Here is a 19,364-nt window from a genome sequence, read left to right as displayed (position 1 = left end):
TGCTGCTGTATACTGTCCTGCTGTATACTGTCCCTGTATACTGTCCTGCTGTATACTGTCCTGCTACACTGTCCTGCTGTATACTGTCCTGCTGTATACTGTCCTGCTGTACACTGTCCTGCTGTATACTGTCCTGCTGTATACTGTCCTGCTGTATACTGTCCTGCTGTCCTGCTGTATACTGTCCTGCTGTATACTGTCCTACTGTATACTGTCCTGTCCTACTGTATACTGTCCTGCTGTATACTGTCCTGCTGTCCTACTGTATACTGTCCTGCTGTCCTGCTGTATACTGTCCTGCTGTATACTGTCCTACTGTATACTGTCCTGCTGTCCTGCTGTATACTGTCCTGCTGTATACTGTCCTACTGTATACTGTCCTGCTGTATACTGTCCTGCTGTATACTGTCCTGCTGTATACTGTCCTGCTGTATACTGTCCTGCTGTATACTGTCCTGCTGTATACTGTCCTGCTGTATACTGTCCTGCTGTATACTGTCCTGCTGTCCTGCTGTCCTGCTGTATACTGTCCTGCTGTATACTGTCCTGCTGTATACTGTCCTGCTGTATACTGTCCTGCTGTATACTGTCCTGCTGTACACTGTCCTGCTGTATACTGTCCTGCTGTCCTGCTGTATACTGTCCTGCTGTATACTGTCCTGCTGTATACTGTCCTGCTGTATACTGTCCTGCTGTATACTGTCCTGCTGTATACTGTCCTGCTGTATACTGTCCTGCTGTATACTGTCCTGCTGTCCTGCTGTATACTGTCCTGCTGTATACTGTCCTGCTGTATACTGTCCTGCTGTATACTGTCCTGCTGTCCTGCTGTATACTGTCCTGCTGTATACTGTCCTGCTGTATACTGTCCTGCTGTCCTACTGTATACTGTCCTGCTGTATACTGTCCTGCTGTATACTGTCCTGCTGTCCTGCTGTATACTGTCCTGCTGTATACTGTCCTGCTGTATACTGTCCTGCTGTCCTGCTGTATACTGTCCTGCTGTATACTGTCCTGCTGTATACTGTCCTGCTGTATACTGTCCTGCTGTCCTACTGTATACTGTCCTGCTGTATACTGTCCTGCTGTATACTGTCCTGCTGTATACTGTCCTGCTGTATACTGTCCTGCTGTATACTGTCCTGCTGTATACTGTCCTGCTGTATACTGTCCTGCTGTATACTGTCCTGCTGTATACTGTCCTGCTGTATACTGTCCTGCTGTCCTGCTGTATACTGTCCTGCTGTCCTGCTGTATACTGTCCTGCTGTATACTGTCCTGCTGTATACTGTCCTGCTGTATACTGTCCTGCTGTATACTGTCCTGCTGTATGCTGTCCTGCTGTATACTGTCCTGCTGTATACTGTCCTGCTGTATGCTGTATACTGTCCTGCTGTATATTGTCCTGCTGTATGCTGTCCTGCTGTATACTGTCCTGCTGTATACTGTCCTGCTGTATGCTGTATACTGTCCTGCTGTATATTGTCCTGCTGTATGCTGTCGTGCTGTATACTGTCCTGCTGTATACTGTCCTGCTGTATGCTGTATACTGTCCTGCTGTATACTGTCCTGCTGTATACTGTCCTGCTGTCCTACTGTATACTGTCCTGCTGTATACTGTCCTGCTGTATACTGTCCTGCTGTATACTGTCCTACTGTATACTGTCCTGCTGTATACTGTCCTGCTGTATACTGTCCTACTGTATACTGTCCTGCTGTATACTGTCCTGCTGTATACTGTCCTGCTGTATACTGTCCTACTGTCCTGCTGTATACTGTCCTGCTGTATACTGTCCTGCTGTATACTGTCCTGCTGTATACTGTCCTGCTGTATACTGTCCTGCTGTATACTGTCCTACTGTCCTGTATACTGTCCTGCTGTCCTGCTGTATACTGTCCTGCTGTATACTGTCCTGCTGTATACTGTCCTGCTGTCCTACTGTATACTGTCCTGCTGTATACTGTCCTGCTGTCCTGCTGTATACTGTCCTGCTGTATACTGTCCTGTACTGTCCTGCTGTATACTGTCCTGCTGTATACTGTCCTGCTGTATACTGTCCTGCTGTATACTGTCCTGCTGTCCTGCTGTATACTGTCCTGCTGTATACTGTCCTGCTGTATGCTGTCCTGCTGTATACTGTCCTGCTGTATACTGTCCTACTGTCCTGCTGTATACTGTCCTGCTGTATACTGTCCTGCTGTATACTGTCCTGCTGTATACTGTCCTGCTGTATACTGTCCTGCTGTATACTGTCCTGCTGTATACTGTCCTGCTGTATACTGTCCTGCTGTATACTGTCCTGCTGTATACTGTCCTGCTGTATACTGTCCTGCTGTATACTGTCCTGCTGTATACTGTCCTGCTGTCCTGCTGTATACTGTCCTGCTGTCCTGCTGTATACTGTCCTGCTGTATACTGTCCTGCTGTCCTACTGTATACTGTCCTACTGTATACTGTCCTGCTGTATACTGTCCTGCTGTATACTGTCCTGCTGTATACTGTCCTGCTGTATACTGTCCTGCTGTATACTGTCCTGCTGTATACTGTCCTACTGTCCTGCTGTATACTGTCCTGCTGTATACTGTCCTGCTGTATACTGTCCTGCTGTATACTGTCCTGCTGTCCTGCTGTACACTGTCCTGCTGTACACTGTCCTGCTGTATACTGTCCTGCTGTCCTGCTGTACACTGTCCTGCTGTATACTGTCCTGCTGTATACTGTCCTACTGTATACTGTCCTGCTGTATACTGTCCTGCTGTATACTGTCCTGCTGTATACTGTCCTGCTGTCCTACTGTATACTGTCCTGCTGTATACTGTCCTGCTGTCCTGCTGTCCTGCTGTATACTGTCCTGCTGTATACTGTCCTGCTGTATACTGTCCTGCTGTATACTGTCCTGCTGTCCTACTGTATACTGTCCTGCTGTATACTGTCCTGCTGTATACTGTCCTGCTGTATACTGTCCTGCTGTATACTGTCCTGCTGTATACTGTCCTGCTGTATACTGTCCTGCTGTCCTACTGTATACTGTCCTGCTGTATACTGTCCTGCTGTATACTGTCCTGCTGTATACTGTCCTGCTGTCCTACTGTATACTGTCCTACTGTATACTGTCCTGCTGTATACTGTCCTGCTGTCCTACTGTATACTGTCCTGCTGTATACTGTCCTGCTGTATACTGTCCTGCTGTATACTGTCCTGCTGTATACTGTCCTGCTGTCCTGCTGTATACTGTCCTGCTGTATACTGTCCTGCTGTATACTGTCCTGCTGTATACTGTCCTGCTGTCCTGCTGTATACTGTCCTGCTGTATACTGTCCTGCTGTATGCTGTCCTGCTGTATGCTGTCCTGGTGTATACTGTCCTGCTGTATACTGTCCTACTGTCCTGCTGTATACTGTCCTACTGTCCTGCTGTATACTGTCCTACTGTCCTGCTGTATACTGTCCTGCTGTATACTGTCCTGCTGTATACTGTCCTGCTGTATACTGTCCTGCTGTATACTGTCCTGCAGTCCTGCTGTATACTGTCCTGCTGTCCTGCTGTCCTACTGTATACTGTCCTGCTGTATACTGTCCTGCTGTATACTGTCCTGCTGTATACTGTCCTGCTGTATACTGTCCTACTGTCCTGCTGTCCTGCTGTATACTGTCCTGCTGTATACTGTCCTACTGTATACTGTCCTGCTGTCCTGCTGTATACTGTCCTGCTGTCCTGCTGTCCTACTGTATACTGTCCTGCTGTATACTGTCCTGCTGTATACTGTCCTGCTGTATACTGTCCTGCTGTATACTGTCCTGCTGTATACTGTCCTGCTGTATACAGTCCTACTGTATACTGTCCTGCTGTATACTGTCCTGCTGTCTGCTGTCCTGCTGTATACTGTCCTGCTGTATACTGTCCTGCTGTATACTGTCCTGCTGTATACTGTCCTGCTGTACACTGTCCTGCTGTACACTGTCCTGCTGTATACTGTCCTGCTGTATACTGTCCTGCTGTCCTGCTGTACACTGTCCTGCTGTACACTGTCCTGCTGTATACTGTCCTGCTGTACACTGTCCTGCTGTACACTGTCCTGCTGTATACTGTCCTGCTGTCCTGCTGTACACTGTCCTGCTGTATACTGTCCTGCTGTATACTGTCCTACTGTATACTGTCCTGCTGTCCTACTGTATACTGTCTTGCTGTATACTGTCCTACTGTATACTGTCCTGCTGTCCTACTGTATACTGTCCTGCTGTATACTGTCCTGCTGTCCTGCTGTATACTGTCCTGCTGTCCTGCTGTATACTGTCCTGCTGTATACTGTCCTGCTGTATACTGTCCTGCTGTCCTGCTGTATACTGTCCTGCTGTATACTGTCCTACTGTATACTGTCCTGCTGTATACTGTCCTGCTGTCCTACTGTATACTGTCCTGCTGTATACTGTCCTGCTGTATACTGTCCTGCTGTATACTGTCCTGCTGTATACTGTCCTGCTGTATGCTGTCCTGCTGTATGCTGTCCTGCTGTATGCTGTCCTGCTGTATACTGTCCTGCTGCATACTGTCCTGCTGTATACTGTCCTGCTGTATACTGTCCTGCTGTATGCTGTCCTGCTGTATACTGTCCTACTGTCCTGCTGTATACTGTCCTACTGTATACTGTCCTGCTGTATACTGTCCTACTGTATACTGTCCTGCTGTATACTGTCCTGCTGTATACTGTCCTGCTGTATACTGTCCTGCTGCATACTGTCCTGCTGTATACTGTCCTGCTGTATACTGTCCTGCTGTATACTGTCCTACTGTATACTGTCCTGCTGTATACTGTCCTGCTGTATGCTGTCCTGCTGTATACTGTCCTGCTGTATGCTGTCCTGCTGTATACTGTCCTGCTGTATACTGTCCTGCTGTATGCTGTCCTGCTGTATGCTGTCCTGCTGTATGCTGTCCTGCTGTATACTGTCCTGCTGTATACTGTCCTGCTGTATTACTGTATACTGTCCTGCTGTATACTGTCCTGCTGTATACTGTCCTGCTGTATACTGTCCTGCTGTATTACTGTCCTGCTGTATTACTGTCCTGCTGTATTACTGTATACTGTCCTGCTGTATACTGTCCTGCTGTATACTGTCCTGCTGTATTACTGTATACTGTCCTGCTGTATTACTGTCCTGCTGTATACTGTCCTGCTGTATACTGTCCTGCTGTATACTGTCCTGCTGTATTACTGTCCTGCTGTATTACTGTCCTGCTGTATTACTGTATACTGTCCTGCTGTATACTGTCCTGCTGTATACTGTCCTGCTGTATACTGTCCTGCTGTGTGCTGTCCTACTGTATGTCCTGCTGTATACTGTCCTACTGTATACTGTCCTGCTGTATACTGTCCTGCTGTATTACTGTCCCTGCTGTATACTGTCCTGCTGTACTGTCCTACTGTCCTGCTGTATACTGTCCTGCTGTATACTGTCCTGCTGTATTACTGTCCTGCTGTATACTGTCCTACTGTATACTGTCCTGCTGTATACTGTCATGCTGTCCTACTGTATACTGTCCTACTGTATACTGTCCTGCTGTATACTGTCCTGCTGTATGCTGTCCTGCTGTATGCTGTCCTGCTGTCCTACTGTATACTGTCCTGCTGTATACTGTCCTACTGTATGCTGTCCTGCTGTATGCTGTCCTGCTGTATACTGTCCTGCTGTATACTGTCCTGCTGTCCTGCTGTATACTGTCCTGCTGTATACTGTCCTGCTGTATACTGTCCTGCTGTATACTGTCCTACTGTATACTGTCCTGCTGTATACTGTCCTGCTGTCCTACTGTATACTGTCCTGCTGTATACTGTCCTGCTGTATACTGTCCTGCTGTCCTGCTGTATACTGTCCTGCTGTCCTGCTGTATACTGTCCTGCTGTATACTGTCCTGCTGTATACTGTCCTGCTGTATACTGTCCTGCTGTATACTGTCCTGCTGTATGCTGTATACTGTCCTGCTGTATACTGTCCTGCTGTATGCTGTATACTGTCCTGCTGTATACTGTCCTGCTGTATGCTGTCCTGCTGTATACTGTCCTACTGTATACTGTCCTGCTGTATACTGTCCTGCTGTATATTGTCCTGCTGTATGCTGTCCTGCTGTATACTGTCCTGCTGTATACTGTCCTGCTGTATGCTGTATACTGTCCTGCTGTATACTGTCCTGCTGTATACTGTCCTGCTGTATACTGTCCTGCTGTATACTGTCCTGCAGTCCTGCTGTATACTGTCCTGCTGTATACTGTCCTGCTGTCCTACTGTATACTGTCCTGCTGTATACTGTCCTGCTGTATACTGTCCTACTGTATACTGTCCTGCTGTCCTGCTGTATGCTGTCCTGCTGTATGCTGACCTGCTGTATACTGTCCTGCTGTATACTGTCCTACTGTCCTGCTGTATACTGTCCTGCTGTATACTGTCCTACTGTATACTGTCCTGCTGTCCTGCTGTATACTGTCCTGCTGTATACTGTCCTGCTGTCCTGCTGTATACTGTCCTGCTGTGTGTGTGACTATAGTAATATCACCCAACCCTAGGGACTGTGTGTGTGACTATAGTAATATCACCCAACCCTAGGGACTGTGTGTGTGACTATAGTAATATCACCCAACCCTAGGGACTGTGTGTGTGACTATAGTAATATCACCCAACCCTAGGGACTGTGTGTGTGACTATAGTAATATCACCCAACCCTAGGGACTGTGTGTGTGACTATAGTAATATCACCCAACCCTAGGGACTGTGTGTGTGACTATAGTAATATCACCCAACCCTAGGGACTGTGTGTGTGACTATAGTAATATCACCCAACCCTAGGGACTGTGTGTGTGTGACTATAGTAATATCACCCAACCCTAGGGACTGTGTGTGTGACTATAGTAATATCACCCAACCCTAGGGACTGTGTGTGTGACTATAGTAATATCACCCAACCCTAGGGACTGTGTGTGAGCGGTGTGTGTGTGTGTGTGTGTGTGTGTGTGTGTGTGTGTGTGTGTGTATGTGTATGTATGTGTATGTGTGTGTGTGTGTTACCTGTGTGTGTGTGTGTGTTACCTGTGTGTGTGCGTGTGTGTAGTGTGTGTGTGTAGTGTGTGTGTGTGTGTGTGTGTAGTGTGTGTGTAGTGTGTGTGTGTGTGTGTGTAGTGTGTGTGTGTGTGTGTGTGTGTGTAGTGTGTGTGTGTAGTGTGTGTGTGTGTGTGTGTAGTGTGTGTGTAGTGTGTGTGTAGTGTGTGTGTGTAGTGTGTGTGTGTGTGTGTGTTACCTGTGTGAGTTTGTCGTGCTCTCCGGTGGAAGAGGCCAGGTGAAGGATGTGCTGTAGTCTCTCGGCCCCGCCTCCTTCTCCAAGCCCCTCTTCCAGCTCCTCGCCCACACGCTTCCTATACACCAAATATGGTCAAGCAGGAAGACACCAAATATGGTCAAGCAGGAAGACACCAAATATGGTCAACCAGGAAGACACCAAATATGGTCAACCAGGAAGACACCAAATATGGTCAAGCAGGAAGACACCAAATATGGTCAAGCAGGAAGACACCAAATATGGTCAAGCAGGAAGACACCAAATATGGTCAAGCAGGAAGACACCAAATATGGTCAAGCAGGAAGACACCAAATATGGTCGACCAGGAAGACACCAAATATGGTCAAGCAGGAAGACACCAAATATGGTCAAGCAGGAAGACACCAAATATGGTCAAGCAGGAAGACAAATAGTTAGATAGTTATGGTTATCAATAGCATAGTTTGTTATAATACCGTTTGATGCGCGGCAGTTGGAAGACCTCCTGCCAGAGGTGGAACAGTCCTTTATTCTGATCCTTCTGACCGATCCTCATGGACTGGACCGACTGCACGTCCAGCTGTCTCTTCCCTCGACCGTGGATGAACTACAAACACAACACATTAACACGTCCAGCTGTCTCTAACCTCGACCGTGGAGGAACTACAACACATTAACACGTCCAGCTGTCTCTAACCTCGACCGTGGAGGAACTACAACACATTAACACGTCCAGCTGTCTCTAACCTCGACCGTGGAGGAACTACAACACATTAACACGTCCAGCTGTCTCTAACCTCGACCGTGGAGGAACTACAACACATTAACACGTCCAGCTGTCTCTAACCTCGACCGTGGAGGAACTACAACACATTAACACGTCCAGCTGTCTCTAACCCCGACCCGTGGAGGAACTACAACACATTAACACGTCCAGCTGTCTCTAACCTCGACCGTGGAGGAACTACAACACATTAACACGTCCAGCTGTCTCTAACCTCGACCCGTGGAGGAACTACAACACATTAACACGTCCAGCTGTCTCTAACCTCGACCCGTGGAGGAACTACAACACATGAACACGTCCAGCCTAAGCGTGGAGGAACTACAAACACAACACATTAACACGTCCAGCTGTCTCTAACCTCGACCGTGGAGGAACTACAAACACAACACATTAACACGTCCAGCTGTCTCTAACCTCGACCGTGGAGGAACTACAACACATTAACACGTCCAGCTGTCTCTAACCTCGACCCATGGAGGAACTACAACACAACACATTAACACGTCCAGCTGTCTCTAACCTCGACCGTGGAGGAACTACAACACATTAACACGTCCAGCTGTCTCTAACCTCGACCCGTGGAGGAACTACAACACATTAACACGTCCAGCTGTCTCTAACCTCGACCCGTGGAGGAACTACAACACATTAACACGTCCAGCTGTCTCTAACCTCGACCGTGGAGGAACTACAACACATTAACACGTCCAGCTGTCTCTAACCTCGACCGTGGAGGAACTACAACACATTAACACGTCCAGCTGTCTCTAACCTCGACAACACATTAACACGTCCAGCTGTCTCTAACATCGACCGTGGAGGAACGACAAACACAACACATTAACACGTCCAGCTGTCTCTAACCTCGACCGTGGAGGAACTACAACACATGAACACGTCCAGCTGTCTCTAACCTCGACCGTGGAGGAACTACAACACATTAACACGTCCAGCTGTCACTAACCTCGACCCGTGGAGGAACTACAACACATTAACACGTCCAGCTGTCACTAACCTCGACCCGTGGAGGAACTACAACACATTAACACGTCCAGCTGTCTCTAACCTCGACCCGTGGAGGAACTACAACACATTAACACGTCCAGCTGTCTCTAACCTCGATCTCGATTCGTCACATACACATGGTTAGCAGATGTTAATGCGAGCGTAGCGAAATGCTTGTGCTTCTAGTTCCGACAATGCAGTGATAACCAACAAGTAATCTAGCTAACAATTCTAAAACTACTGTCTTATACACAGTGTAAGGGGATAAAGAATATGTACATAAAGATATATGAGTGAGTGATGGTACAGAGCAGCATACAGTAGATGGTATCGAGTACAGTATATACATATGAGATGAGTATGTAGACAAAGTGGCATAGTTAAAGTGGCTAGTGATACATGTATTACATAAGGATGCAGTAGATGATATAGAGTACAGTATATACGTATGCATATGAGATGAATAATGTAGGGTAAGTAACATTATATTAGGTAGCATTGTTTAAATGTTACAGTATATACGTATGCATGTTATATAAACACAAGGCTCCTCAAGAGGAAGTATATAATAATAATAATTAATTAATTATAATAATAGTATTATAATAAGTATAATACTTGTATATGTTTTCAGGAATTTTAATTACGGGATTTCTGTCGTTTTGAATTTGGCGCTCTGCAATTTCACTGGCTGTTATCAAGGTGGGACCAGAGAGGTTAGCTATATATAGTGGTTTATAACAGACCCCCCATCTTAACTACTGTTATCAAGGTGGGACCAGAGAGGTTAGCTATATATAGTGGTTTATAACAGACAGACTCCCCCCATCTTAACTACTGTTATCAAGGTGGGACCAGAGAGGTTAGCTATATATAGTGGTTTATAACAGACAGACTCCCCCCCATCTTAACTACTGTTATCAAGGTGGGACCAGAGAGGTTAGCTATATATAGTGGTTTATAACAGACTCCCCCCCCCATCTTAACTACTGTTATCAAGGTGGGACCAGAGAGGTTAGCTATATATAGTGGTTTATAACAGACTCCCCCCATCTTAACTACTGTTATCAAGGTGGGACCAGAGAGGTTAGCTATATATAGTGGTTTATAACAGACAGACTAACAGACAGACCCCCCCATCTTAACTACTGTTATCAAGGTGGGACCAGAGAGGTTAGCTATATATAGTGGTTTATAACAGACAGACTCCCCCCATCTTAACTACTGTTATCAAGGTGGGACCAGAGAGGTTAGCTATATATAGTGGTTTATAACAGACAGACTCCCCCCCCCCATCTTAACTACTGTTATCAAGGTGGGACCAGAGAGGTTAGCTATATATAGTGGTTTATAACAGACAGACCCCCCAATCTTAACTACTGTTATCAAGGTGGGACCAGAGAGGTTAGCTATATATAGTGGTTTATAACAGACCCCCCCATCTTAACTACTGTTATCAAGGTGGGACCAGAGAGGTTAGCTATATATAGTGGTTTATAACAGACAGACCCCCCCCATCTTAACTACTGTTATCAAGGTGGGACCAGAGAGGTTAGCTATATATAGTGGTTTATAACAGACTCCTCCCCCCATCTTAACTACTGTTATCAAGGTGGGACCAGAGAGGTTAGCTATATATAGTGGTTTATAACAGACTCCCCCCATCTTAACTACTGTTATCAAGGTGGGACCAGAGAGGTTAGCTATATATAGTGGTTTATAACAGACCCCCCATCTTAACTACTGTTATCAAGGTGGGACCAGAGAGGTTAGCTATATATAGTGGTTTATAACAGACAGACCCCCCATCTTAACTACTGTTATCAAGGTGGGACCAGAGAGGTTAGCTATATATAGTGGTTTATAACAGACAGACTCCCCCCCCATCTTAACTACTGTTATCAAGGTGGGACCAGAGAGGTTAGCTATATATAGTGGTTTATAACAGACTCCCCCCATCTTAACTACTGTTATCAAGGTGGGACCAGAGAGGTTAGCTATATATAGTGGTTTATAACAGAAGGTGGGACCCCCCCATCTTAACTACTGTTATCAAGGTGGGACCAGAGAGGTTAGCTATATATAGTGGTTTATAACAGACTCCCCATCTTAACTACTGTTATCAAGGTGGGACCAGAGAGGTTAGCTATATATAGTGGTTTATAACAGACTCCCCATCTTAACTACTGTTATCAAGGTGGGACCAGAGAGGTTAGCTATATATAGTGGTTTATAACAGACAGACTCCCCCCCATCTTAACTACTGTTATCAAGGTGGGACCAGAGAGGTTAGCTATATATAGTGGTTTATAACAGACAGACCCCCCCCATCTTAACTACTGTTATCAAGGTGGGACCAGAGAGGTTAGCTATATATAGTGGTTTATAACAGACAGACTCCCCCCCCATCTTAACTACTGTTATCAAGGTGGGACCAGAGAGGTTAGCTATATATAGTGGTTTATAACAGACTCCCCCCCATCTTAACTACTGTTATCAAGGTGGGACCAGAGAGGTTAGCTATATATAGTGGTTTATAACAGACAGACTCCCCCATCTTAACTACTGTTATCAAGGTGGGACCAGAGAGGTTAGCTATATATAGTGGTTTATAACAGACAGACCCCCCATCTTAACTACTGTTATCAAGGTGGGACCAGAGAGGTTAGCTATATATAGTGGTTTATAACAGACAGACTCCCCCCCCATCTTAACTACTGTTATCAAGGTGGGACCAGAGAGGTTAGCTATATATAGTGGTTTATAACAGACAGACTCCCCCCCATCTTAACTACTGTTATCAAGGTGGGACCAGAGAGGTTAGCTATATATAGTGGTTTATAACAGACTCCCCCATCTTAACTACTGTTATCAAGGTGGGACCAGAGAGGTTAGCTATATATAGTGGTTTATAACAGACTCCCCCATCTTAACTACTGTTATCAAGGTGGGACCAGAGAGGTTAGCTATATATAGTGGTTTATAACAGACTCCCCCCCATCTTAACTACTGTTATCAAGGTGGGACCAGAGAGGTTAGCTATATATAGTGGACTCCCCCCATTTATAACAGACCTCCTCCCCCCCCATCTTAACTACTGTTATCAAGGTGGGACCAGAGAGGTTAGCTATATATAGTGGTTTATAACAGACAGACTCCCCCCATCTTAACTACTGTTATCAAGGTGGGACCAGAGAGGTTAGCTATATATAGTGGTTTATAACAGACCCCCCCCCCATCTTAACTACTGTTATCAAGGTGGGACCAGAGAGGTTAGCTATATATAGTGGTTTATAACAGACTCCCCCCATCTTAACTACTGTTATCAAGGTGGGACCAGAGAGGTTAGCTATATATAGTGGTTTATAACAGACTCCCCCCATCTTAACTACTGTTATCAAGGTGGGACCAGAGAGGTTAGCTATATATAGTGGTTTATAACAGACTCCCCCCCATCTTAACTACTGTTATCAAGGTGGGACCAGAGAGGTTAGCTATATATAGTGGTTTATAACAGACTCCCTCCCCCCATCTTAACTACTGTTATCAAGGTGGGACCAGAGAGGTTAGCTATATATAGTGGTTTATAACAGACTCCCCCCCATCTTAACTACTGTTATCAAGGTGGGACCAGAGAGGTTAGCTATATATAGTGGTTTATAACAGACAGACTCCCCCCATCTTAACTACTGTTATCAAGGTGGGACCAGAGAGGTTAGCTATATATAGTGGTTTATAACAGACTCCCCCCCATCTTAACTACTGTTATCAAGGTGGAACCAGAGAGGTTAGCTATATATAGTGGTTTATAACAGACAGACTCCCCCCATCTTAACTACTGTTATCAAGGTGGGACCAGAGAGGTTAGCTATATATAGTGGTTTATAACAGACTCCCCCCCATCTTAACTACTGTTATCAAGGTGGGACCAGAGAGGTTAGCTATATATAGTGGTTTATAACAGACTCCCCCCCATCTTAACTACTGTTATCAAGGTGGGACCAGAGAGGTTAGCTATATATAGTGGTTTATAACAGACAGACCCCCCCATCTTAACTACTGTTATCAAGGTGGGACCAGAGAGGTTAGCTATATATAGTGGTTTATAACAGACAGACCCCCATCTTAACTACTGTTATCAAGGTGGGACCAGAGAGGTTAGCTATATATAGTGGTTTATAACAGACAGACTCCCCCCATCTTAACTACTGTTATCAAGGTGGGACCAGAGAGGTTAGCTATATATAGTGGTTTATAACAGACTCCCCCATCTTAACTACTGTTATCAAGGTGGGACCAGAGAGGTTAGCTATATATAGTGGTTTATAACAGACAGACTCCCCCCATCTTAACTACTGTTATCAAGGTGGGACCAGAGAGGTTAGCTATATATAGTGGTTTATAACAGACAGACCCCCCATCTTAACTACTGTTATCAAGGTGGGACCAGAGAGGTTAGCTATATATAGTGGTTTATAACAGACCCCCCCATCTTAACTACTGTTATCAAGGTGGGACCAGAGAGGTTAGCTATATATAGTGGTTTATAACAGACTCCCCCCCATCTTAACTACTGTTATCAAGGTGGGACCAGAGAGGTTAGCTATATATAGTGGTTTATAACAGACAGACCCCCCCATCTTAACTACTGTTATCAAGGTGGGACCAGAGAGGTTAGCTATATATAGTGGTTTATAACAGACTCCCCCCCATCTTAACTACTGTTATCAAGGTGGGACCAGAGAGGTTAGCTATATATAGTGGTTTATAACAGACTCCCCCCATCTTAACTACTGTTATCAAGGTGGGACCAGAGAGGTTAGCTATATATAGTGGTTTATAACAGACTCCCCCCATCTTAACTACTGTTATCAAGGTGGGACCAGAGAGGTTAGCTATATATAGTGGTTTATAACAGACTCCCCCATCTTAACTACTGTTATCAAGGTGGGACCAGAGAGGTTAGCTATATATAGTGGTTTATAACAGACCCCCCATCTTAACTACTGTTATCAAGGTGGGACCAGAGAGGTTAGCTATATATAGTGGTTTATAACAGACAGACTCCCCCCATCTTAACTACTGTTATCAAGGTGGGACCAGAGAGGTTAGCTATATATAGTGGTTTATAACAGACAGACTCCCCCCCATCTTAACTACTGTTATCAAGGTGGGACCAGAGAGGTTAGCTATATATAGTGGTTTATAACAGACAGACTCCCCCATCTTAACTACTGTTATCAAGGTGGGACCAGAGAGGTTAGCTATATATAGTGGTTTATAACAGACTCCCCCCATCTTAACTACTGTTATCAAGGTGGGACCAGAGAGGTTAGCTATATATAGTGGTTTATAACAGACAGACCCCCTCCCCATCTTAACTACTGTTATCAAGGTGGGACCAGAGAGGTTAGCTATATATAGTGGTTTATAACAGACCCCCCCCCATCTTAACTACTGTTATCAAGGTGGGACCAGAGAGGTTAGCTATATATAGTGGTTTATAACAGACAGACTACTGTTATCAAGGTGGGACCAGAGAGGTTAGCTATATATAGGTTTATAACAGACCCCCCATCTTAACTACTGTTATCAAGGTGGGACCAGAGAGGTTAGCTATATATAGTGGTTTATAACAGACAGACTCCCCCATCTTAACTACTGTTATCAAGGTGGGACCAGAGAGGTTAGCTATATATAGTGGTTTATAACAGACCCCCATCTTAACTACCCAAGGTGGGACCATCTATATATAGTGGTTTTATATCTTAACTACTGTTATCAAGGTGGGACCAGAGAGGTTAGCTATATATAGTGGTTTATAACAGACAGACCCCCATCTTAACTACTGTTAGGACCAGAGAGGTTAGCAATAGTGGTTTATAACAGACTCCCATCTTAACTACCAAGGTGGGAGAGGTTAGCTATATATAGTGGTTTATAACAGACCCCCCCCATCTTAACTACTGTTATCAAGGTGGGACCAGAGAGGTTAGCTATATATAGTGGTTTATAACAGACTCCCCCATCTTAACTACTGTTATCAAGGTGGGACCAGAGAGGTTAGCTATATATAGTGGTTTATAACAGACTCCCCCCATCTTAACTACTGTTATCAAGGTGGGACCAGAGAGGTTAGCTATATATAGTGGTTTATAACAGACCCCCCATCTTAACTACTGTTATCAAGGTGGGACCAGAGAGGTTAGCTATATATAGTGGTTTATAACAGACTCCCCCATCTTAACTACTGTTATCAAGGTGGGACCAGAGAGGTTAGCTATATATAGTGGTTTATAACAGACAGACCCCCCCCCATCTTAACTACTGTTATCAAGGTGGGACCAGAGAGGTTAGCTATATATAGTGGTTTATAACAGACAGACCCCCCCCCATCTTAACTACTGTTATCAAGGTGGGACCAGAGAGGTTAGCTATATATAGTGGTTTATAACAGACCCCCCCCCATCTTAACTACTGTTATCAAGGTGGGACCAGAGAGGTTAGCTATATATAGTGGTTTATAACAGACTCCCCCATCTTAACTACTGTTATCAAGGTGGGACCAGATATATAGTGGTTTATAGACTCCCCCCCATCTTAACTACTATATATAGTGGTTTATAACAGACCCTCCCCCATCTTAACTACTGTTATCAAGGTGGGACCAGAGAGGTTAGCTATATATAGTGGTTTATAACAGACAGACTCCCCCCATCTTAACTACTGTTATCAAGGTGGGACCAGAGAGGTTAGCTATATATAGTGGTTTATAACAGACAGACCCCATCTTAACTACTGTTATCAAGGTGGGACCAGAGAGGTTAGCTATATATAGTGGTTTATAACAGACTCCCCCCCATCTTAACTACTGTTATCAAGGTGGGACCAGAGAGGTTAGCTATATATAGTGGTTTATAACAGACCCCCCCCATCTTAACTACTGTTATCAAGGTGGGACCAGAGAGGTTAGCTATATATAGTGGTTTATAACAGACTCCCCCCATCTTAACTACTGTTATCAAGGTGGGACCAGAGAGGTTAGCTATATATAGTGGTTTATAACAGACTCCCCCCATCTTAACTACTGTTATCAAGGTGGGACCAGAGAGGTTAGCTATATATAGTGGTTTATAACAGACCCCCCATCCCCTACATCTTAACTACTGTTATCAAGGTGGGACCAGAGAGGTTAGCTATATATAGTGGTTTATAACAGACTCCCCCCATCTTAACTACTGTTATCAAGGTGGGACCAGAGAGGTTAGCTATATATAGTGGTTTATAACAGACAGACCCCCTCCCCATCTTAACTACTGTTATCAAGGTGGGACCAGAGAGGTTAGCTATATATAGTGGTTTATAACAGACTCCCCCCCCCATCTTAACTACTGTTATCAAGGTGGGACCAGAGAGGTTAGCTATATATAGTGGTTTATAACAGACAGACCCCCCCCATCTTAACTACTGTTATCAAGGTGGGACCAGAGAGGTTAGCTATATATAGTGGTTTATAACAGACAGACCCCCCCCCCATCTTAACTACTGTTATCAAGGTGGGACCAGAGAGGTTAGCTATATATAGTGGTTTATAACAGACAGACCCCCATCTTAACTACTGTTATCAAGGTGGGACCAGAGAGGTTAGCTATATATAGTGGTTTATAACAGACAGACCCCCATCTTAACTACTGTTATCAAGGTGGGACCAGAGAGGTTAGCTATATATAGTGGTTTATAACAGACCCCCCATCTTAACTACTGTTATCAAGGTGGGACCAGAGAGGTTAGCTATATATAGTGGTTTATAACAGACTCCCCCCATCTTAACTACTGTTATCAAGGTGGGACCAGAGAGGTTAGCTATATATAGTGGTTTATAACAGACAGACTCCCCCCCATCTTAACTACTGTTATCAAGGTGGGACCAGAGAGGTTAGCTATATATAGTGGTTTATAACAGACTCCCCCATCTTAACTACTGTTATCAAGGTGGGACCAGAGAGGTTAGCTATATATAGTGGTTTATAACAGACAGACCCCCCCCCCATCTTAACTACTGTTATCAAGGTGGGACCAGAGAGGTTAGCTATATATAGTGGTTTATAACAGACTCCCCCCCATCTTAACTACTGTTATCAAGGTGGGACCAGAGAGGTTAGCTATATATAGTGGTTTATAACAGACAGACTCCCCCCCCATCTTAACTACTGTTATCAAGGTGGGACCAGAGAGGTTAGCTATATATAGTGGTTTATAACAGACAGACCCCCCCCCATCTTAACTACTGTTATCAAGGTGGGACCAGAGAGGTTAGCTATATATAGTGGTTTATAACAGACCCCCCCCCATCTTAACTACTGTTATCAAGGTGGGACCAGAGAGGTTAGCTATATATAGTGGTTTATAACAGACAGACTCCCCCCCCATCTTAACTACTGTTATCAAGGTGGGACCAGAGAGGTTAGCTATATATAGTGGTTTATAACAGACAGAGAGGTTAGCTATATATAGTGGTTTATAACAGACCCCCCCCATCTTAACTACTGTTATCAAGGTGGGACCAGAGAGGTTAGCTATATATAGTGGTTTATAACAGACAGACTCCCCCCATCTTAACTACTGTTATCAAGGTGGGACCAGAGAGGTTAGCTATATATAGTGGTTTATAACAGACTCCCCCATCTTAACTACTGTTATCAAGGTGGGACCAGAGAGGTTAGCTATATATAGTGGTTTATAACAGACTCCCCCATCTTAACTACTGTTATCAAGGTGGGACCAGAGAGGTTAGCTATATATAGTGGTTTATAACAGACTCCCCCCCATCTTAACTACTGTTATCAAGGTGGGACCAGAGAGGTTAGCTATATATAGTGGTTTATACTGTTATCAAGGTGGGACCAGACTATATAGTGGTTTATAACAGACTCCCCCCCATCTTAACTACTGTTATCAAGGTGGGACCAGAGAGGTTAGCTATATATAGTGGTTTATAACAGACTCCCCCCCATCTTAACTACTGTTATCAAGGTGGGACCAGAGAGGTTAGCTATATATAGTGGTTTATAACAGACTCCCCCCATCTTAACTACTGTTATCAAGGTGGGACCAGAGAGGTTAGCTATATATAGTGGTTTATAACAGACTCCCCCCCCATCTTAACTACTGTTATCAAGGTGGGACCAGAGAGGTTAGCTATATATAGTGGTTTATAACAGACAGACTCCCCCATCTTAACTACTGTTATCAAGGTGGGACCAGAGAGGTTAGCTATATATAGTGGTTTATAACAGACTCCCCCCCCCATCTTAACTACTGTTATCAAGGTGGGACCAGAGAGGTTAGCTATATATAGTGGTTTATAACAGACAGACCCCCCATCTTAACTACTGTTATCAAGGTGGGACCAGAGAGGTTAGCTATATATAGTGGTTTATAACAGACTGGGACCCCCCCATCTTAACTACTGTTATCAAGGTGGGACCAGAGAGGTTAGCTATATATAGTGGTTTATAACAGACTCCCCCCCCATCTTAACTACTGTTATCAAGGTGGGACCAGAGAGGTTAGCTATATATAGTGGTTTATAACAGACTCCCCCCATCTTAACTACTGTTATCAAGGTGGGACCAGAGAGGTTAGCTATATATAGTGGTTTATAACAGACTCCCCCCCCATCTTAACTACTGTTATCAAGGTGGGACCAGAGAGGTTAGCTATATATAGTGGTTTATAGACAGACTCCCCCCCATCTTAACTACTGTTATCAAGGTGGGACCAGAGAGGTTAGCTATATATAGTGGTTTATAACAGACTCCCCCCCATCTTAACTACTGTTATCAAGGTGGGACCAGAGAGGTTAGCTATATATAGTGGTTTATAACAGACTCCCCCCATCTTAACTACTGTTATCAAGGTGGGACCAGAGAGGTTAGCTATATATAGTGGTTTATAACAGACAGACCCCCCATCTTAACTACTGTTATCAAGGTGGGACCAGAGAGGTTAGCTATATATAGTGGTTTATAACAGACAGACTCCCCCCCATCTTAACTACTGTTATCAAGGTGGGACCAGAGAGGTTAGCTATATATAGTGGTTTATAACAGACTCCCCCATCTTAACTACTGTTATCAAGGTGGGACCAGAGAGGTTAGCTATATATAGTGGTTTATAACAGACAGACCCCCCATCTTAACTACTGTTATCAAGGTGGGACCAGAGAGGTTAGCTATATATAGTGGTTTATAACAGACAGACTCC

At 44.6% G+C, this 19,364-nt stretch overlaps 1 protein-coding gene across 1 annotated transcript in view; it reads right to left on the bottom strand.

The window, feature by feature from the left end:
• The window catches only part of chtf18 (CTF18, chromosome transmission fidelity factor 18 homolog (S. cerevisiae)), a gene marked incomplete at its 3' end in the record, with an annotated part of 89,211 nt that overhangs the window by 4,048 nt on the left and 65,799 nt on the right, over window positions 1–19,364 (bottom strand). Inside the window, exons 14-15 of the mRNA XM_065016145.1 lie at window positions 7,783–7,913; window positions 7,289–7,403 (exon numbers count right to left, since the gene is read on the bottom strand). Of these exons, the coding sequence (XP_064872217.1) occupies window positions 7,289–7,403; window positions 7,783–7,913 (246 nt within the window). The remainder of the gene's footprint in view (window positions 1–7,288; window positions 7,404–7,782; window positions 7,914–19,364) is intronic.

This window comes from Oncorhynchus nerka, unplaced genomic scaffold (genome assembly GCF_034236695.1).
Source record: "Oncorhynchus nerka isolate Pitt River unplaced genomic scaffold, Oner_Uvic_2.0 unplaced_scaffold_1119, whole genome shotgun sequence".
Lineage (NCBI taxonomy): Eukaryota > Metazoa > Chordata > Actinopteri > Salmoniformes > Salmonidae > Oncorhynchus > Oncorhynchus nerka.
This window is presented reverse-complemented; position numbering and strand designations above follow the sequence as displayed.